General features: G+C 52.6%; 2 protein-coding genes across 5 annotated transcripts; one reads left to right on the top strand and one right to left on the bottom strand.

The window, feature by feature from the left end:
* Nucleotides 1-399: 399 nt before the first annotated feature.
* CCDC157 (coiled-coil domain containing 157) lies at nt 400-6,998 on the bottom strand. 4 transcript variants are annotated; one of them, XM_086856618.1, is made up of 10 exons: nt 6,381-6,998; nt 4,994-5,165; nt 3,716-4,427; nt 3,340-3,417; nt 2,414-2,601; nt 2,145-2,312; nt 1,508-1,676; nt 1,015-1,154; nt 701-762; nt 400-623 (listed from the first exon to the last, which is right to left on the bottom strand). In XM_086856618.1, exons 1-10 carry the CDS (start codon nt 6,626-6,628, stop codon nt 422-424), a joined length of 2,139 nt encoding a protein of 712 aa, XP_086712744.1. In that variant the 5' UTR covers nt 6,629-6,998; the 3' UTR covers nt 400-421. The 4 variants fall into 4 exon arrangements, with proteins under 4 accessions (XP_086712744.1, XP_086712745.1, XP_086712746.1 ...); XM_086856619.1 differs by having other exon boundaries at nt 1,048-1,154; nt 6,381-6,975; XM_086856620.1 differs by having other exon boundaries at nt 3,716-4,367; nt 6,381-6,970.
* Nucleotides 6,917-20,010, top strand: SF3A1 (splicing factor 3a subunit 1). The gene is made up of 16 exons (XM_086856617.1): nt 6,917-7,233; nt 9,346-9,458; nt 10,526-10,730; nt 11,494-11,751; nt 12,155-12,229; nt 12,777-12,927; nt 13,367-13,560; nt 14,164-14,281; nt 14,377-14,562; nt 14,872-14,993; nt 15,181-15,423; nt 16,030-16,240; nt 16,942-17,096; nt 18,043-18,144; nt 18,267-18,338; nt 19,350-20,010. The coding sequence occupies exons 1-16, from the start codon at nt 7,168-7,170 to the stop codon at nt 19,449-19,451; spliced, it is 2,373 nt and encodes a 790-aa protein (XP_086712743.1). The 5' UTR covers nt 6,917-7,167; the 3' UTR covers nt 19,452-20,010.
* The last annotated feature ends 1,194 nt before the right edge of the window (nt 20,011-21,204 follow it).

Here is a 21,204-nt window from a genome sequence, read left to right as displayed (position 1 = left end):
TGACTTCCAGCCCCTCTGGGTGTTCATGGAGGGGGGAATGATTTTCCCAGGTTGTGGCTGTGCTGGTGGGCTAAGGGTGACTCAGACTCCTCTCATCCCAGGCCAGCTCTGCTTTCCTCTTCCAAGTGTGGCCACATCCCAGTCCCCTCTTGGGAATGGTTCCTGGCAGGAGTTAGCACATGCTGTGTCCTGCCCAGGACTCTTTTGGGGACTGCAGCAGTGGCACAGCCATGGGTGACTGAGCTCCAGTGCCCAGGAACATCCCTGGAGCAGCTCCCCAAGGAACCTGGCAGAGCCCAGGTTTCCCAAGGGAATGCACCTTCCTAATACACAAAGAACTGGTAACGAGGTCCCCTGGGCAGGGCAGGTGGCTGCTGGTGGAACACAATTTCTCTGTTGGGAAGTTCAGACTGATCTGTGTTTATTTGTGGTGAGCCCCAGTGTGGTATGAGGGGGGGCCCAGCCCCAGGCGTCGCACTGAGAGCGTTAGGCAGGGTTTGGCCTGGGATGTGGGCTCTGCCTGGAGTTGTTTGGAGTTGTGGCTGCTGGCAGCTCCATGCCAGGCCTTGTCTGTGCATCCTGGCGTCCCTGTGCTGTCCCTGCTGCTTCCACTGCTGAGCCGCCTGTGGGGTGGGAGCAGTTAAAGGGGAAGAAGAGCAGGGAACACACCCCCAGCCTCTTCCTCTGGGTTCCTACTCACCCAGGGTTCTGCCTGCCAGCCTCCCTGTGGAGCTGGGACCCCAGCTGGGCCTCTGGGACAAGCTGGGGAAGGGAAGAGGAGGTGAAATTTCCCACCACCAGCTTCAGCTCTAATCACATCCCTTGGCCACTACAGCTGGTGGTCAGTGATGGGAAGGAGCTGGAACCAACCCAGGCAACACCAGTTAAACCAGAGCGACCTTCCAGCAGCATGTGCAGCCTGGGCTTGGCCCTCACAGGGTCCTCAGAGGGTGTCTGGGGGCCACGGGGTGGTTTTGGGGTACACAGCACCCACCCCTGTGGCACCCAGCTCACCTTGAGCACGCCCTGCTCAGCTGCTGCCTTCACCTTGGCGAGCAGAGCCTCGAGCTGTGCGTTCTCCCGCTCCAGCACCTCGATCCGGATGGTGTTGGCCTGGAGCTGACTCTCCATGTCCTCTGTCAAGTTCCCGCTGCCTGCAAACAAAATCCAAGAGAGCCCAGCTTGCAGCTGCTGCCTGCCTGCTCAGAGGTGTGGCCAGCCCTCCTGCCTCCCAAGGAAAGGAGCCTGCCCTGGGCAGGGAGCACCGGCACAGCCTGGGAAGTGGCAGCTGGGACCCCAAGCCCTGTGGGCAGAGGAAGCTCTGCCATGTCCTGGTCCTGCTGTGTATCCTGGCCCAAAATGTGGGATGCACAGCACCCATGCAGGGATGGTCACAGCTTTGCACAGGCTCTGAGCCCTTCCTGGCTATCAGTGGGACAGCAGGATCCCCCGAGAGCTCTGGAGACCCCAAGGCACAAACACACTCGGCTGCCATCTGCTCCCTTACTCTCAAACTGCGTCTCAGTGGGGATGTGGAGATCGGGGAAGAACACCAGGAGCCTTTCCCGCTCCCTCAGCTCCTGTGCCTGTTCCTGCAGTTGGGATGTGTTTGCCTGCAGCTCCAGGATGGACTGCTCCAGTGCCAGCTTCTCCTGCTGCAGCGTGTCCAGCAGCTCCTGCATGGCACAGGGGGGAGGAGATGAAGTTGCAAGAGTGAGGACTCAGCCCCTCATGGAAAGCTCCCACCCTTCCCTGATGTGTGGATGTCCTGTGGCACTGGGGACAGTGACAATGTGCAGGGTTTTAGCTGTGAAATCCCTGTGTGTGCTGGAAGCAGGAGCACCAACTGTGAAGTGTGCAGCATGTCCAGGTGTCCAAGAACAGAAGACGAGATGTGGAAGCACCTCAAGATGTCCCTTCCTGCTGCTCCCGTCTGCCCTGACTCCACCAGAGACTTGTCTGGCACAGGGTGGAGGGAGAGGGCTCTTCCCCAGGGAATCCCATGAGGACGTGACCATGTGACAGTGTCACCCTAGGCCCCAGAGTATCTCTCCTGGGAAAACTGGCTGTGGGACAGGGCAGTGAGTGGCTCCTGACAGCCCTATGGCACAGCCTGTGTCCCACACCTGGGTACCAGCACTCACCTGCTGTGCTTGGAGCTGTTTCCCACTCTGCTCCTGGCTCTGCTCCAGCTGCTCCGCCAGCCGGGTGTTCTCCTCCTCAGCCTCTGCCAGACTGGTCTGCAGCTCCTCGCGCTCCTGGTCCAGGCTGTCCAGCTGCTGCAGCAGGGTCCTCTGCTTAGCCTGCAGGGACTGTGGTGGTGGGGGTGAGCCTGTGTGGGGCTGTGGCACCCATTCCCCACAGCCCTGACACCGAGCAGCAGCTCAGCCATCCGCTCCAGAGCCGGCTGTACCTCCTCGTGCTGGAACATGCTCTCCACACGAACCTTCTCCTTCTCCAGCTGCACCCTGGTGGCACTCAGCTCCTGGTGCAGGCTGTCCCTCTGGCCTATAAGCACCTGCACCTTCTCCTCCAGCTCCAGCACCTGGCTCCGGGCCACCATTGTGGTCATCCTTTCCAGCAAGGTGGTCTTGGAGAGCTCTGGGAAGACACAGCCACCATGGCCCAGGCTGGGTAGGGGCGAGATGCTGGAGGACCATGGAGGTGATGAGAGGGATGGGGGTGTTCAGTCTGAAGAAAAGAAGGCTCCAGGGAGAACTTAAGAACCTTTCCCAGTGCCTAGAGGGGTTCCAAAAGAGCTGGAGAAGGGCTTGGGACAAGGGATGGAGGGACAGGACACAGGGAATGGCTTCCCACTGCCAGAAGGCAGGGATAGATGGGGTAGGGGAAAGAGATTATTCCCTGGGAGGATGGGGAGGCCCTGGCACAGGGTGCCCAGAGCAGCTGGGGCTGCCCCTGGATCCCTGGCAGTGCCCAAGGCCAGGCTGGATGGGGCTTGGAGCAGCCTGGGACAGTGGGAGGTGTCCCTGCCCGTGGTGGGGGAGGTGAAATGGGATGGGCTTTAATGTCCCTGCTCATCCAAACCAGTCCATGATTCTGTGTTTCAGGGGCACCTCATGCCCTCCACAGGCCCTGGCAAAGGGAGACAGGTCTGACAGAAGGCCTGTGGCCCCCCTCAAACCTCCACCAGCATCAGCCCACTCTGGCACTGGGTGATGTTGAGGTGCTGCTGTGAAGGAGGCCCATTCTCTGCCCATCCCCACCATCCCCACAGCGCAGTCTGGGGGTGCTGGGGGCTCCGTGGGTGTGAAACACTCAAGAGACCAGGGTGAGAGGGGAGAGGTGTGAGCTGAGTGAACCCCTGGATGAGCCCCTTACCCAGCTCCTGCACAGCCACCTGCTTCGCTGCCAGCTCCTCCTTCAGGGCTGAGAGTCGCTCCTCCAGCAGAGCAGCTCCTAAACCAGCAAGAAAACTCTCTCATTAATCAGTTCCTCAAAAAAAGCCACCTAAACCAAGGGGAAGCAAACAGCCACACCAAAGTGTTTTTGTCAAGTGATCGTGTTGTGCTATCAGGGAAGAGGTAATAGGACACCAACTCCCAGTGCCTGGGATTAGCCTCACAGCAGGGAAAATCCCCCAGCAGCTACAAAAAGCCCTGCTGGTTGTGGTGGGGCCAAAATTTGCCCATGGACTCTGTTCTTCTCCTGAAAATGCCCCCAGGCGTGGGAGGGGATGCTAGGAACAGCTCTGTACCTCTCCGGAGGTTGTCCTTGTCCTGCTCCAGCCTGGCCACAGCCTCGGAATGCTCCTTGTCCTTGGCTTTCAGGCTCTGCTCAGCCTTCCTCTGCTGCTCTGTTCGGGCGTCCTTCTCTGCCTGCAGCTTCCTGGAAAAGTCCTCAACCTGTTTCTGCAGCTTCTCCTCCTGTTTGCCCATCTCTTCCAGCTCAGCCTTCAGGGGGTTCACCTGCTGCAGCAGCCCCTGGAGGTGTTTATTGATCCGGGAGAGGGCCTTGCTCTGCTCCGAGGCCCAGTAGCTCATGTCTGTTGCAGAGAGGTTCCTTCTCTCTGCGCTGTCCTTCAGCACCTCCTGGAATTTGCTGAGAGCAGAGGGGATGTTCTGGCTCTGGCAGATGCTGGTGATGGCTCTGCTCACCTCGTGGAGGCTGGCCTGGGTGCTGGAGCAGGTGTCACAGGAGCCCAGGGGTGACCCTGGAGTCTGCGTGGGGACACTGCGGGTGCTCGGAGCCAGGCTGGGGCCAGCCCTGGGCTGGGAGCTGTCTGAGCTGGCCGGCACATGGACACTTGGACATGGGCACACAGATGACTGGGCAGCCTCTGGGGCAGTTCCTGACTCCAAAACATCCGGCAAGAGGCATTTAAGGTGCTCCTTCTGATATTTCCCAGCCTGGGGAGCAGAAGGTGGAGTGGATTGCTGTGTGGGGATCTCCCGCTTGCAAACCTTCTCCTGAGGGACAGAGCACAGAATAAAACTGGGGCCCAGATCAAAGTGGAGATGACCCATAAAAGCCTAAATCAGGTGTGGAGATAGGACAGCAACTCCCAACTCCCCAACTCCCCACCATCCCTTCTTTCCCACCCCCTGCACTGCCTCCTGGTTTTGCCACATGGATTGTTGTGAGACTTTTCCATGAGACAGATCATTTTGGGGAAAATGAAATGCAGGAGAGGTTGTTTTTACCACCAATTATTTAACTGTCTTGGGGAAGCTCAGATCCACAGTGGGATCAGCAGAGCTGCAACATTTTGGCAGTAGGAGAATATTTTCCAAGCTCTAGAGGCAGGCCAGCTCACCCATCCTGAGATCCTAGAACAGGATGGATGCATTGGCATAGCTGGGAGCGCTGGAGGGAAGGGGCTTAGGCTGGGAGGGAACAGATGTGTGACAGAGAGGCCAGCACTCAAAGGGTGCACACACATCTGGCGTGGCCACAGGGTGTTGAGAAGGGCCACGATCCAAATCCTGCAGAGAGGGGAGTGACTCAGCTCATGGGACATCCCCAGGTGTCCCACCTCATCCTGGAGCTGCTGGCAGAAGGCCCCAAGTTTGAGCATGGTGCTCCAGAAGGTCCTGGCCGTGAGCCCCGCAGACATGCAGGGCCCCAGGCCCCGCGCCAGCGGCACCGCTCGCCCGCTCAGCAGCGTCTCGGCATAGCCAGTGAAGCTCTGCAGCAGCAGCAGCAGCCTGTGCCGAGGGAAAAACAACTTGGAGCAGCTGGGAATGTGAGCTGGGGCACGGAGGTCGGCCCACTCCCATCACCCAGCAAAGCTGGTGTGAGGCAGGAGGGTGGGATTGTTACTCCCGGGACTCCCCAGGCATGGATCCCTTCATGGAGCAGCCACTTCCAAGAGGCTGTGGTTAAGCTCCCCCCACTGATTTGGGGCACCCATGCTGCTGCAAATCCTGACTTTTAGGGCCAACAGCTCAGTGGGAATGGCTCATCTTTTAAAGCAGAGTTGTATTTATTTCATCCAGACTGCAGAAGGGGCTTTGGCCTCCCAAGGCTGTCGATGCAGCTGTGTCCTAGTGTTTCCAAAAAATTGCAAAAATGCTGAAGTGTTTCAGTTATGCTCTGGGAGGCAGTTTAACAAGCCTGTCCCATCTGCTCCACCTCAGCTACTGGGTGGATCATGCTCTGCTTCTTCGTGGCCAGTTTGTGCTGGGAGCTCTAAGCAGGGAAAGGAGCTGGGTTTTAAAGCTCAGCAGGGCATGAGGCCGAGGTGCTGGCACTGCTCATCGTGGAAATACATGGGGAACAAAGCATCCAAAAAACTTCATGAAATCACGGGATATCCTGAACTGCAAGGGACCCATGGATCATCAAGCCCAGCTCCTGGCCCTGCACAGATACCCCAACAATCCCACCCTGTGCCTGAGAGCATTGTCCAAAGGCTCCTGGAGCTCTGGCAGCCTTGGGGCCGTGATGTGGCACTTGGTGCCGTTGTTTAATCGATAAGGTGGTGTTATGTCATAGCGTGGACTTGATGATCTCCAAGGTCTTTTCTAGCTTAGCTGATTCTGTGATCATTCCCTGGGGAACCTCTTCAGTGCCCGAGCACCTTCTGAGGGAAGAACCTTTTCCTGATATGCAGCCTAAACTTCTGTGGCACAGCTCGAGCCATTCATTTGAATCCCATCCCCGGTCACAGAGATCAGAGCTGTTCCCCAGCAGGAGCTGCAGCCCCGGTGAGGTCTGACCTCAGTCTTCTCTGTTCCAGCTGAACAGACCAAGTGCTGTCACCCTCAGCCCTTCACCACCCTCTCAGCCCGCATTTGGACACTCTCTAACAGCTTGAAGTTTTTTCTGTGCCGAGGTGCCCAAAACTTGGATAAGTTCAGACACACAACTCCCTGTCCTGCCCGGGGCAGGAGCCGCCCCGGGGTGCTGGTGCCTCTCACCTGTCTATGAGCAGCTCCAGCAGCACCACGTGTGCGTGCTGGCTGAACTGGGGCTCGCTGTCGCTGTGCCTGTAGCGCTGCAGCAGCACCGACATGTCCAGCTCGCAGGACACCTTGTCGGGGAACTTCCAGGAGGGGAAGCGCACGGCGCCGGTCCGGGAGGACACGTCGGCGATGGCGGCCTGCAGGTCCCGCAGGTCGGCCCGCAGGCTCTCCATGCAGCCGCGGTGGCCCAGGAGGTGCGCCATGGTGTGGGACACGGCCCGGGAACAACGGGGCCACCAGGCCAGGAAGAGATGGGGTCAGCAAGCCTGGGATGGAGGGAACGCCCTACTGGGACAGGCTGCTGGAGAGAGACCGGCACGCTGGCCCCCGGGCGCGGCGGTCTCCAGGAGTGCTGGGGAACCGGAGGAATCAGTAGCAAGAGCGGAGAAGAAACGCCGGGCCCGGGTCCTGTGCTAGGCCTCGGCGTCCCAGTCCTGTGGCCATGACAACCACGCCCCTCCCGCGCCGCATTGGTGCATTCCTGCTTGGGACCCCCCGCTCGGGGCGCTAGTGGTACATCCCACAGCGGGCGCGCACATCCCAGCAATCTGCGCCTGCGCTTCCGGGGGTGTCACGTCATTTCCGGCGCGCACGCGCGGCACAGCGCCCGCCGCCGCCATTTCGCCCCAGTTGGTGCCGGCGCCGCGTCTGGTCCGGACCGAGCCTCGCCCGCCCCTCGATCGGCTCCGGCCGCCCCTCGATCGGCCCCGCCCGGCGCGGACACCCCGGCCCCGGCAGCGCCATGCCCGCCGGACCCGTGCAGGCTGTGCCTCCGGCTCAGCCCGCGCCCCCCGCCGAGAGCAAACCGGTGCGGGCCGGGGAGGGGGGGCGGTGAGGGAGTGGAGCGGGGAATGGCGCAAACCGCGGGGTTTGGGATTGTGGCCCTCACGAGCTGGGCTGGGCTGGGCTGGGGGGAGCTGCAATTTCTTCCGGAGCGCGGCACTGCCCCCTGTGCCCGCTCAGGTGAGACCCCACCTGCAGAGCTGCCCCAGCCCTGGGGCCCTGCACAGGAGGGACCTGGAGCTGCTGGAGCCAGTCCAGAGGAGGCCATGGAGCTGCTCCAAGGGCTGGAGCCAGGCTGGGAGAGCTGGGGATGCTCACCTGGAGAGGAGAAGCTCCAGGGGGGACACCTCAGAGTCCCTTCCAGGGCCTAAAGGGGCTCCAGGAGAGCTGGAGATGGACAAGGGATGGAGGGACAGGACACAGGGAATGGCTCCCACTGCCAGAGGGCAGGGATGGATGGGATATTGGGCAGGAATTGTTCCCTGGCACAGGGTGCCCAGAGCAGCTGTGGCTGCCCCTGGATCCCTGGCAGTGCCCAAGGCCAGGAGCCAGGATAGTGGGAGGTGTCCCTGTCCATGGCACGGGGTGGGATGAGATGAGCTTTAGGTTGCCTTCCCGCCCAGATCATTCCAGGATTCCTTTGAGACAGCAGCATCCTGCTGGGGCTGGGCAGGAACTGAGCACTTCCCTGGCAGTGCCCCAGGGCTGTGATTGCAGTGAGTATTGGGGGTTGCCAGGAGCTGTGGGAGCCACCCGAGCTCCAGGCATGATGTGTGGAAGGATTGAAAGTCTGATAGAGCGTGGCAGTGCTGTGTTTCCCAGTAGCCTCCCAGGTGGCAGTGCTGTGTTTCCCAGTAGCCTCCCAGATCCTTTCTCTCTTGGCCATATTCATGTTCTTTGCAGCTTTCCTGAGATGGGAATCCAGCTGCCACTGAGCTGGAGCTGTTGTCCTGATTCTTACAGAGCAGCATCAGCACTCTTGGAGCTGACAGGGAGCTGATCTCACTGAGAACCTGGGAAAATTGTGATTCTCCCCCAAAAACCCGGTGACTTTTATGCACAGATGTTACCAAGGCAACTCAGCATCACTGTTAAATAAGATATCTCAAGTGTAGTGTTGCCTCATCCTTCAGCTCATCAAGATGATGTTCTGAGGGAGTGGGAATAAAAACTAAAAATATTCATGATGCCTTTCTCTTAACACACTTTATTAAGGTTGTATTTTATGGAATGGTTTGCATTTGAAGGGACCTTTAAGCCCATCTCATCCCACCCCCTGCCAGGGCAGGGACATGTTCCCCTATCCCAGGGTGTTCCAAGCCTTGTCCAGCCTGGCCTTGGACACTTGCAGGGATCAGTTTGACTTGAGAACATTTTCTGACTTGGATTCTCCATGGATTTGGCAGAGCTGGGAGCTTTACCTTGATTTTAAGTTATCCCTGGTTGTCTCTGTTAGGATCAAACATTTCCAGCTGATCTGTCCTGGTTTATAACACTTTTTCCTGGAAGCTTCTTGGTGAGGAAAGAGAAACAGCATCTTTAGTATCCTGCAAAAGCAGCTTCTGGTTTTACTGGAATACAGAGCCATCCACAAGGAGGGTTCTGGGATTTTAGTTTGGATCCTCCTGTAACATGAGTGAGAAAAACACTCTGTTGGAGATTTTCTCTTCAAAACAGCTTCTGTTGCAACTACAACATTAAAGCAGTGTTTTCTTTAACGTGGAGGTAATAACTCAGGTCCCACAGGCCCCTAGGAACATTCAGAACTGCCACACCTGGTGAGGAATGATGAATTATTTCTGGAAATGTTAGTGGAGCCTCTTGGCTCAGCATTTAAAAACATACTTGGAGTCAAGGCTGCAAATTGTGAAAATTGTTTTGGTTCTCATGGAGCCACCTTCCTTTGTTTCCTGCTGTCCCTGCCCCTGCAGCAGGTGCCCCTGAGGGGCAGAAAAAGGTTGTCTCTCACTCTGAGAAACCAAGGAATTGGTGAGATGGATGATCCAGGTTGTTCAGCCAATTCAGTGATTGAGGGGCTGAGGAGGAAGATGAGTAAATGTGTGCTGTCGGAATTGTGTTTGGAGTGCCCAATCCTGACACCCCTTCACCTTTTGTAATGAAACAATCTTTATTACAGCCAGAAGAGGAGCCTAAAGAGGAAGCAGCACCAGCCAAGCCTGTGGTGGGAATTATTTACCCTCCTCCAGAGGTCAGGAATATTGTGGACAAGACTGCCAGCTTTGTAGCCAGGTGAGTGACATGGTGGTGTCTCTTTTTTCCTGGGATTTTCATGCTTCTGCTGTTCAGTGCAGCTCTGGAAACTGAGCTTTTGTGGTTTTGCATGAGGGATTTTAAGGATTGAGGCTGTACCAGTGAGACTGGCAAAGAAACAATATTCTGCTGAAGAGGGTGTGAGACACCCTTTGCTAGGGAAACTGGTAATAAATAGATGAAGTCCTTGTTCAAATGTGCAGTGGGTGCTGCAATAACTGGGTAACAGGTCCTGATCTGAGGGGGAACCCAAGTTCCAGGTGCAAAGGAAGCCTTGTACAGGAGTCATGGTTGTGTTTTAGTGCTAAATGTGGTGGGTTTTGGTTTCAGAGAATTACTAGATGCTGCTCCAGTAAAACCCTTATTTTGTAACTCATCTCTAAAGTGCTGCCAAGGAGTGTTGGCTCCTTCTGAACATAAGGAAGGGGCTGTGTTTATCCTTTGGGATTGTAGAGACCTCCTCTTTTGGAGGAGGTGGAATGTTGAAATGAGACTGGGAGCTATCCAGAGAATATGAAGAGGAACACCCTGTGGCAGCTGGGAATTTTCTCAAAGTGCCCTGAAATAACTGGCTCGTGCTTTAGGTGGGAGGAGGGGATGTTACCTGGACTTGGGGCTCCTAAAAGCAGCACTGTGGGCTGGTCAGTCCCTGCACAGGTTGATGGTTACCTGCTTTTTTTCCTTATATGATCATTCTGGAACTGAAATTAATCTTGAAAACTTGTAAATAGAGCAGATAAAATTGATGTAGTGAGTAACTTGTAAACTTCAGTCAGTGGTGGAAATGACCTTTGAGTGCAGGCAGATGTGACTGTGGAACACTTGTGAGGGTAAATTTTTAATATTCACATTAAAGACAAAATTAGGGAGAGAATTGCCTCTAACTTGTGTGTGTCCAGCTGGGTGTGAGCTATTGAGGAAAAAACTCCTCCCATGTGAGACAGAAAATGATCTTCCAAGGGGCTGATGCCTCAACATGTCCTAGTCTGAAAGAGACTTTTACACTTGAGTTGATGACCTAAACAATTTTTCTCATTGCTCCCCAGAAATGGTCCAGAATTTGAAGCCCGAATTCGTCAGAATGAAATAAATAACCCCAAGTTCAACTTCTTGAACCCAAACGACCCTTACCATGCCTACTACCGGCACAAGGTCACCGAGTTCAAGGAGGGCAAAGCCCAGGAGCCCTCAGCTGCCATCCCCAAGGTCATGCAGCAGCAGCAGAGTGCCCAGCAGCAGCTCCCACAGAAAGTGAGTGGTCCTTTTCATCGCTTTGGGGAAGAATTTGGCCACTTTGGAGTGGTGGCGTAGCCTGGGATTGAGAGGATGGAAGCTCCAAAGTCAGGAAGGAGCAGTTTGTTATACATTTGTCAAAATGCCAGCACTGTCAGGCTTGGAGTTGGGTGTCTGGGGTTTTGTTTTGATGCAGATGTGCATCTGCCAGGTGCTGGTAACTTAAAGTTGTTAGAAACTGCCAACAGTTTAATTGGTCCATTTTAATTAAGTTTAGCTCTGTATTGACTGATAAAGTCACAAAGGATCACTTGGACTAGGATGTGGCAGAGGCAAGCCTTGGAAATCCCTTGGAGTTCTGCTTGGCCTTGTTCCATGCACTGTTTTGTAGAAACTTTTCCTGCGAGAAGGATCAACCTGCCATTAAAACATTGTGTACAAAATGGTGCTCACCTTGTTCAGCTGTGTCATTAAACATATGGCGTGGGAAGAGGGCATGGAGTGAATCCAGAGCTTTGCCACGCTTGGCATGGCCAGCAGCCACACCGTGGTGTTGGTGGTCCTGGAGGGCTCTAGCAAAGTCCTCATACTTTCCAGATTTGTTTGCTGTTCAAACAACATTTTTAATAGTATTGAATTATACCTGATGGATTCTTATCCTGCCGGGATGGCAACTACCATTGCTTTCCCACAGCAGCTGGAGGGAAAAAAAAGGATTCTCTTGAGTGTTTGGTGAGTGTTCCTTGCAAGAAGTCACTGAGCTGTGTCCATTCTCCTGCAGGTGCAGGCCCAGGTGATCCAGGAGACGGTGGTTCCGAAGGAGCCCCCACCCGAGTTCGAGTTCATCGCGGACCCTCCGTCCATCTCGGCCTTCGACCTGGATGTGGTGAAGCTCACAGCGCAGTTCGTGGCCCGCAATGGGAGGCAGTTCCTCACCCAGCTCATGCAGAAGGAGCAGAGGAATTACCAGTTTGATTTCCTTCGCCCCCAGCACAGCCTGTTCAACTACTTCACCAAGCTGGTGGAGCAGTACACAAAGGTACTTCGGGCAGGGTGATTCCTTCCACAGCAGGAATCCATTTGGAGCACTGATGAAGCCTTACAAACCTGGCTGGAAATGCAGCCCCAGGAATTCATCCTTTAAATCCTGCTCTTCAGAGTACTGAACACAGTGGGCTGTCACCTAAATGTACCACACACTATTGTAATCTCAGTTAAGATTTGTTTCCTTTTCAATCCAGAAGATAATTAGAAGGCCACAAGTGAATATTTTGAAGTGCAGGGATGAGCAGTAAGTAGTAGTGAGAGGGCTGCAGCAGAATAAATGGGATATAGCCCTAGGGGTCTGCTGGTATTTTTAGCAATGTGAAAAGAAATAATTGCTCTGAAATAGGCTTTGGCACAATGAATTGTCACTAACTGTCATGCAAAATGTGTTTCAGATCTTGATCCCACCGAAGGGCTTACTCCTCAAGCTCAAGAAGGAGGCTGAAAATCCTAAGGAAGTCCTGGATCAGGTATCCAGAAAAAAATTGCAAAAATGCTAAAGTGTTTCAGTTATGTTTTGAATTATTTTCTCTTTGCATGTTTTTGGCTTGTTGGCAGCAAATAGAGAATAAAAGGGATGTGTCACTTGCTGTCACTCGAGTACAGGGGCTCAAAGTTGCTTTAAACTGCAGCTGGTGTTTGTGTTGGGGGTAGTTTGTGGCAGCACAGAGATACTGCCCAACCCCATTTCCAAGTGCTTACAAAGTGGAATCCTGGAATATCCTGAATGGGAAGGATCCCACCATCCAGTGCAGCTCCAGGCCCTGCCCAGACCCCCCAACAACCCCACCCTGGGCATCCCTGGCAGCGCTGTCCAAACGCTCCTGGAGCTCTGGCAGCCTCGGGGCCGTGCCCATTCCCTGGGGAGCCTGGGCAGTGCCAGCACCTCTGGGGGAAGAACCTTGCCCTGATCTGCAGCCTGACACTTCTCCAGCTGCTCTTCCTTTCATTTGCAAAGCAGCAGTGAGATGGCTGTGCTGTTCCTTGTGTGACACTGTGCTCTGCCTGCTCCTGCAGGTCTATTACAGAGTGGAGTGGGCCAAGTTCCAGGAGCGAGAGAGAAAGAAGGAAGAGGAGGAGAAGGAGAAGGAGCGTGTTGCTTATGCCCAGATTGACTGGCATGACTTTGTGGTTGTGGAAACAGTCGACTTCCAGCCCAATGAACAAGGTACTGATGTTAAATGTTGTCACCTGTAAGAAACTGCCCCCTTTGTGCAGAAAATGTGTCCTGAAGTGCCATTTTTAGGCAGACATTGGGGTTTACAGCCTTTATCCTCCAGAGTTGAAGGGAAAAGCTTTACAGTGATATTTTGCGAGGCTGTTGTTTTTTTTTCTGGAGTCACTGATGTTCTCCTTGAAGGAGGTCCAGGTCCACTTTGCCACAGCAGAGCTTGTCACACTTTCTAGTAGTGCTTCCATTTTTAAGTCTCTTTATCTTCATTTGTCATGCTAGTGTTTGTACAGACTCCATCCATTCCCTTCCATATCCTCTGTCTGCCAAGGATTTTGTTGCCACTGCTTTTTGTTGAAGAATTGGCGTTTCTGTCAGTGTGTGTTGAGTAATGAAATGGGATAGAGAAACAGAAGCTCTGTTTTTTGCATTGTAGGGAATTTCCCTCCTCCCACCACTCCAGAAGAGCTGGGAGCTCGAATCCTGATCCAAGAGCGTTACGAGAAGTTTGGAGAAAGTGAGGAGGTGGAGATGGAGGTGGAATCAGATGAGGAAGATGAAAAGCAAGAGAAAACAGATGAGCCTCCAGTCCAGCTGGATCAGGACACACAAGTGCAAGATATGGATGAGGTAATTGGACAATAGGATTTTGTCCCCTAAGGTTCATGTGGTTTATGATGGTCCCCATTTTCACTGTAAATAGTTCTTCAGTTTCTTGAGGAAATGAAATTTCCCTTTGATGAAATCTCCAAACAACCTGTTACTGCTGGTACATGGTTGTTTTTTTTAATGTTTTCCATGACAATGCAAGTTCCAAGAGACAAATCCAGTAATTTTGGCACCCAGTGGTGTGGATTTTATATTTCTGTGGTTCTAAGTCTTTCAGGCTTTTTTGTGCCCAGAGTCTGGAGCACCGAAAGATGACTCATCTTAGGCTCTGCCCACTGTAAGCTGCTTTTCTGGTAACAGGGAACAAGAGTGTGGTTAACTGTAAGCCCCTGCATGCAAGGCTGCTGTAATGTGGAAGCTGAGGGATATTTGCTTCCTCTTCTGGGGCTGCCGAATTCCTGAATTGTGGTACAGAGGAACCACTCTGCCATAGGTGTCCAAAACAGCTCCCTTGCTTTGAAGCTGCATAATCCATTCTTCCAGCACAGTGTAGGATTTTATGTCTCTTTCAAAGGAATTTGACCATTGGAACTTGGTTATGATTTTTGTTTCCTTTTCAATAAGGGGTCAGATGATGAAGATGAAGGTCAGAAGGTTCCTCCTCCTCCAGAAACCCCGATGCCACCCCCACTCCCTCCCACACCAGATCAGGTCATTGTGCGGAAAGATTACGATCCCAAAGGTAAATCAAATAAAAAAAACACCTTTGTTTCTTCCTGAAAAATCCCAAACCATTTGTTCCTAGACTGAGACAACACTGTGGTTTTGTTCTCCTAGCCTCAAAACCGTTACCACCTGCCCCGGCTCCTGATGAGTACCTTGTGTCTCCCATCACTGGAGAAAAGATTCCCGCCAGTAAAATGCAGGAGCACATGAGGATTGGGCTCCTGGATCCACGGTGGCTGGAGCAGCGGGATCGATCCATCCGCGAGAAGCAGAGTGATGATGAAGTCTATGCCCCAGGTCAGCTTTGAGCATTGATTGCACAGCCCCTCACTGCCCCCACTGATCAGGACCATGTGAAATGTAGCTCTGTGTGATGCCCTTTGTGTGATAATGAGATGGGTATGTTTGTCAGCTGTTGCTGGCCAGTATCTTTCCAAAAAAACACAGAAAGGGGACAGGAGTTGTACTTTGGTGGTCCTTGTGGTCCCTTCCAACTCAGAATATTCTGTGTAAAAAGAGCATCAATCAGCCACTAGGTATCAAATAATAGATGAGTAAGAGGCTTGGTTATATTCTTTGAGATAGTAATTGCTCTTTTTCCCTCAGGTTTGGATATTGAGAGCAGCCTGAAGCAGCTGGCAGAACGTCGTACTGATATCTTTGGTGTAGAAGAGACTGCCATTGGTAAAAAGATTGGAGAAGAAGAGATCCAGAAACCAGAGGAAAAGGTAGAGTAGAAATTGGGAATTTTTGTTTGATTGGTGGGGGTTTGTGTTTTTTTGTGATAGGTCCCTGTAGCATTGTGAATGCTCAGAGACACAAGAGTCTTGAATTTTTTCTTACTATCAAGCTGCTTTCTGGATTTCTTTGCAGTCTGGCCAAGTTTTGTTAATCTGATGTATTTTACTCTCTCAGGTGACCTGGGATGGCCACTCAGGCAGCATGGCCCGCACACAGCAGGCTGCTCAGGCCAATATCACTCTGCAAGAGCAAATTGAAGCCATCCACAAGGCCAAGGGACTGGTGCCAGAGGATGACAGCAAGGAGAAGATTGGGCCCAGCAAACCCAATGAGATACCCCAGCCACCCCCTCCTTCCTCAGCCTCCAACCCCCCTGCCAGCGCCCAGCCCATCACATCCGTACCTCGTCCACCCACCGTGAGTGTTTGGGCTCTCAGAAGCCAATTACTGGGATTGTAGTTAATTAGGAGGGGTCCTGATGGAGGGCAAAGGTGCTGGCATGGAAGAGGATTTTTTGGGAAATTTGTGGTTTAAGAGTAGTTTGGAAATATTAGAAGAACCTTATTGAACTCGCTGTTAAAAATGGAATATAATACTTAGGTGGAGTTTTTACGTTAGAGATATCAAAAAGACTGGGATCAGCTGGGCAGTGGGATCTTGGAGGCAGAGAATATGGCTAAGAAAGGGATGGCTGGGGGCCTTTGTAGGTGCAGGGTGATGTTGGACAAAAGCAGCCCAAGGTAAGAAGGGATCTGCTCTGAGTCCCAAACAGCAATCTAGCAAAGGAACTAAGTGCCTGGAGGTCTGATCCCAAAGTGGGGAGGGAAGGAGGACCCATTTAATCTGTTAATGAGGCTTCTGTGCCTGTTCAGAGCAGCTTGGCTTGTCCATATGGTGGGGCCACTTAGGCTCCCTTCAAGTCTTTGGGCAGCAGAACCCGTGGTTCTGTTTCCCTGTTATTTTAATGAGGATTGTGGCCAGCCCTGGGCATTCTTGCTAAGGAAATTCACCTTCTCTCCCCAGATGCCTCCTCCCGTCCGCGCTGCCGTGGTTTCTGCAGTTCCGGTCATGCCTCGTCCCCCCATGACCTCCGTGGTCCGGCTGCCCCCAGGATCCGTCATAGCCACCCCCATGCCTCCCATAATCCACACCCCACGGATCAATGTGGTGCCCATGCCCCCCTCTGCTCCCCCCATCATGAGCCCCCGCCCGCCCCCCATGATAGTCCCCACAGGTCAGTGACTTCAGCTTTTCCTGGGGAATTGTCGGATAATTCCTTTGTAGTGGGTTTCAGCTTGGAGTCTTTTTCCTCCTGTGCTCCAATACTGGTGTGTAACTGGAACTGCAAGCCCTAGGTTGAGTTGTTAAGAGTTTAGGGGTATCTAGTCCTGTTTTTGGGCTCTTCCTACACCATAAAATGCAGGGAATCCTGTGGCCCCAGGAGCCTGCCCAGGCGAAAATTAAGAATGCAGGGTAAAGAAAAGCTGCCAGCACCTCAGTGGGGGTTACAGCTCCTTACAGAAGCTGCTGCTGCTGGGGGAAAAGCTGTTTGCTGGCCCTTTTTCTCATTAGGTGCTTTGAAGTTAAAAAGCATGATGTAAGAAGCAATTCTTCCCTTTTTTTCCATCTTCTTTTCTTCCCTAACTGGAGGAGCTGGCACCGCTGCCTGCCAAACCGAGAGTGTGTTCTTTTTTTGCAAGATCTGCAGGAAGCTCTCATGCCTTGTTATCTCTTCCTGGAATGCTTCCCAATATAAGAGCTCTGTGAATGTTTGAAGTTTGCATGTTGCTGTTGGTTGTAACTTCCTCCCATGTATTGTGGCGTTTATTTTCAGCCTGTGTTGCTCTGCTCAAAGTGTTTTTGTTGTGAGGGGGTGTTTGCTGTGCACTCAGGGGGTGACTGTGAGTTTTGTTGTGTGTCCCCAATCCATTCCAGCCTTTGTCCCTGCTCCTCCCGTGGCTCCGGTCCCGTCCCCGGCGCCGATGCCTCCCGTTCACCCCCCACCACCCATGGAGGATGAGCCAGTCTCCAAGAAACTGAAGAGTGAGGACAGCCTGATTCCAGAGGAGGAATTTCTGCGCAGGAACAAGGTACATGTGTGGGTCAGAGTCCTGGGCTGCTCCACTCCAGCTCCAAAGGGACTGGAAAGCCAATACCCTGCACAGAGGGGCAAAAATATCTGGCAAGAAAGGGACTTCCTGAGGTATCTCCTTTCTTTTGTCGTTCCTGAGCAAACCAAATTCCTTTGTCTCTTACTGGGAAGAGTTACGCAGAGTGGGATAGTGCTCTTCTGTAATTAAGGGCAGTGAGAGGTAGGTTATAATGCAAAGAACTCAAGTTGCTAATGAGATTTTAAGGAGAGGAGGGCTAAGCTGGAGTTGCAAAGGGATTAGAGTATCAATGCCAGCATGATAGTAGGGTAATGTGGTGTATTCTGTAACAAGGTGAGCTGAATGTGAGCCTCAGTTCCTTCCTGAGGAGTGCCAGTCACAGGAGGAGTTTTAAATCCTTAGGAATGGTTGTATGGTTTTTCTGGGAATATTTAAAGAGATTTAGATGGGATACTGGGAAGGAATTGTTCCCTGGGAGGATGGAGAGGCCCTGGCACAGGGTGCATAGAGAACCTTTGGCTGCCCTGTCCTTGGAAGTGTCCAAGGCCAGGTTGGATGGGACTTGGAGCACCCTGGGCTAGTTGATGGTGTCCTCTGCCTGTGACAGAGGGTGGGACAGGATGGACTTTAAGGTACTTTCCAAACCAAACCAATGTGTGATTCTGTGACTTCATGTGCACAGAGAAGCTGTCTCCTGTTGAGTGCTTCACACCTTCACCCTGTGACACCATCAGTCTATGTGCTGCTAGATAGATGGCACGCAAAAGGAGGAGAAATCCAACTAAATGTTTTATTTTGGGAGCAGTGGGGTAACTTGTAAACACATTTCAGTGTGTTTACTGAGGAGACAAGATATGGAAATAAATACTTAGTCTGGTGCTGTATTACCACAGCCCTGAGAGTCTTTATCTATGTTTTCCCATAGGGCCCAGTCACAGTCAAAGTCCAGGTTCCCAACATGCAGGACAAGACAGAATGGAAGCTGAATGGCCAAGTGCTGGTGTTCACCCTGCCCCTCTCAGACCAGGCATGGCTCATCCCTCTGCCCTGCTCCTGTGCTTCTCAGCCTGCTCTCCACACTGCAGCTCCACGGGGCTGGGGAGCAGGACTGGGACAGAAGCACTGAAGGAGCCCTTTGATCCTCCCCAGGTGTCTGTTATAAAGGTTAAGATCCACGAGGCCACAGGGATGCCAGCTGGGAAGCAGAAGCTGCAGTACGAGGTGGGTATAAGCCCTTCAAATGCTGGTTGTTTCTTCAGTGCATTCTCTCACACGACTTTTTTTACAAATAAAAATGATGATGTATAATTTAATGCATGGTGAGATACTGGAAGAGCAAAGGGAATGTTTCTCCTGCCTGCACAGCACAGCTGTGACAGAGCTGCCCTCTGTTACAGCAGGACAGGCTTTTAGTAGGCAATTAATCAGTGGATTTTCACATTGTTGCTGCTGCAGATGAGTCCTCCAAACTTGATGTGGCTTTCTCTGAAATCAGCCTCTTGTTGTATTAGAGTTGTTTTTTTTTTTGACATTTAACTGCAGCAGCCTGCTCCCACAGCTCTGCTGTGTGCTCTGGGAGGTGGGCGAGTGTGCTTTGGATCCCTGGCAGCTCGGGGAAGGCTTTCTCCAAAACAGAGAAGGGAAGAGCTCACTCTCTCTTCTCTCTCTTCCTCTAGAAGCTAGAGCTGTGAGAAAGGCCCCATTCCTTTTTAATGACTTATTTCCAGTCATGCATGTGCCTGGGCAGGCACAACCTGCTGCCTAAGCAGTGAACTTTGTGCACTTAGCTCCTCAGAGTTCATCTGTGGGCAGATACTCTGTTAACCCTTAATGAGAACAGGAGCTGAACTGATTATTTTTAAGGGAGAAAAAAAAATCTGAGGGGAGAGTGGAGCCTGAATAACTTCCCTTGTGTGTTATAGGAGCCACATTGTCTATATTGGTTGGTCTGGTGGAAAGTGTCCCTGCCCATGGTGAGGGGGCTGGAATGGGGGAATCTTCAGGGTCCCTTCAACCCAAGCCAATCTAGGATTCTGTACCCACCTCCAGTGTCCATCTTGGACTCTGGAATCTCTTTGGGGTCTTCAAAGCCTGCAGAGTTCTGCCATCTCCCTGCTCCGAGTGTACAGCCAGGAGGGACCTGGGTGGGATTCTGTGGGAAGGCAACACTGAGGTTTGTGCTCTGACTGCTCTTTCGTGGTTTTTTGGTTTTTTTTTTCCTTCTCCCCTTAGGGCATCTTCATCAAGGATTCCAACTCCCTGGCTTATTACAACATGACAAGTGGCTCTCTGATTCACCTGGCACTCAAAGAGAGAGGAGGCAGGAAGAAATAGGAGACATGGAGACCTGAGACGTAATGTGTCCGTGTTGTAACCCCAACCCTCCCAATCCCATTTCCATTCTGGCCTTTTTGGGGCTGCATCCACTGCCCCCTAGCAGTAGTTTGAAGAGAGAGACTCTGACCCCCACTGATAGAAGAGAAGCTGATGGAGCCCCAAAATGTGTCAGTGTAGTGAGTAGTCAGTAGTGATCAATGCTTCGCTTGAGTGCAGGCTCTCCCTTGAATCCCCTCAGGAAAAGACATCAAGGTCATGCCCAGCTTAGTTTAGATCCATCTTTGAAGGATTTATGTTGGCCAGGAGCATCATCTGTCTGCCCTCAGCACTCACTGCTTCATTTAACCTCCTGCTAATGAAAACTTCTTCTCCACACACTTATTAACCCCCTTGTTCTTGTTCTTTCCCTGACTTTGATCTTGTACTGACCCTGACTTGGAGGTTTTTCCTCCCTTGGCATGAGCTTGTGTTGTTGTTCCTGTGATAAAGGAGGTCTGGGTCTGCTCTGGACAGCCCATGATTTGTTTTAATAAACATGCAGTTCTTCTTCCTTGGATTTGGGGTTTTTAATGGAGATGTGCCTGGTTTCGGAGCACTCGGATGGGGAAATACATCAGGATTTGTAATTAAGCAGTTTACAATAGGAAATCCTCTTATTTTCTGGGAAAAGCTACAAGGGGCTTGAAGGGGGTTGAAGTTTCCCTGGAGCTCCTCAGTCATTCCTGAAGGAATGCTTATGTCTGGGGGGGGGAAAATCTGAACTTAGCAAGAATTTTATTGGAAAATGTGATTTACAATTATATCTTGCAGCTGGAATCTCTTGGTCATGGAGAGCATCTGGGTCTGGAAAACAGATGACTCCTGGGCCTTCAGTCAGTTTGACAGAAACACAACACAGCAAAGTTAATCTACGGAGTTAGGTGCCCAGGAAGAGGCAGGTGTCTGGGTACCTCTGGTGTTTTGGGTAACCCAAAGCCCTAGATTTATTATTACATATCTTTTTAGTCGTGGTCAGGCAGTGCAGGAACATCCTGTTTACCTGATTCCATGTTTAGGAGAGGAGAGAGGGATGAAGCAGGAGGGAAGAGCCGGCATCCTCCTGCCTGTGGTGTGCTCCCCTGGGATCTGGAGGAAGCTCTGTGGCTGTGGGGAAGGTGGCTGGCGCTGGCCCAGCCCAGGTGGCTGGTGTTCCCTGGCCAGTGTGTCCAGCTGTTGTCTCTGACAGGTCCCCACACGTCCCTGTCACAGCCTGCTCCCCTCCCTGCTGCAGGAATCCGGAGCGTGAGGCTGGTGGGTGCAGGGTGCTCCTGCCCCGCAGGAAGGCGGGATAATCACTTCCCTTTGCTCTTCAAAACCAGACAATAGGTACAATCCTGGAGAAAACAGGCAGTGAGTGAGTGAGTGGGGTTTTCCAGAGCGGATAGAAAAAACTGCCAGGAGAACTCTGAAATGGAGAAGTTGTGTTTGTATCCGGGGCCAGGCTGGCTGTGTTCAAGGTCACCCTGTGTTCCTCCTCCTGCTGTGCTTGGAGCCTGGTGCCCACGGAGCTTCCCTGTGGGAGCTGTTCCCTCTCTTCCCTCGGTAACATTTTCAGCCAGACCCCTTTATGGGCACTCCAGCAAGAGAACTTCCCCCTGGAAATCACTTGCATGGAGCCTTGCCAGCCTGTTTCCATCTAAATCCGAGGGACGAATGCTGCAACAGACTGTGTGTGGAGATCTGGTGCAAAACAAGCACCATCAGAGCCTTC

Source organism: Cyanistes caeruleus, chromosome 18 (assembly GCF_971803275.1).
Source record: "Cyanistes caeruleus chromosome 18, bCyaCae1.hap1.1, whole genome shotgun sequence".
NCBI lineage: Eukaryota > Metazoa > Chordata > Aves > Passeriformes > Paridae > Cyanistes > Cyanistes caeruleus.
This window is presented reverse-complemented; position numbering and strand designations above follow the sequence as displayed.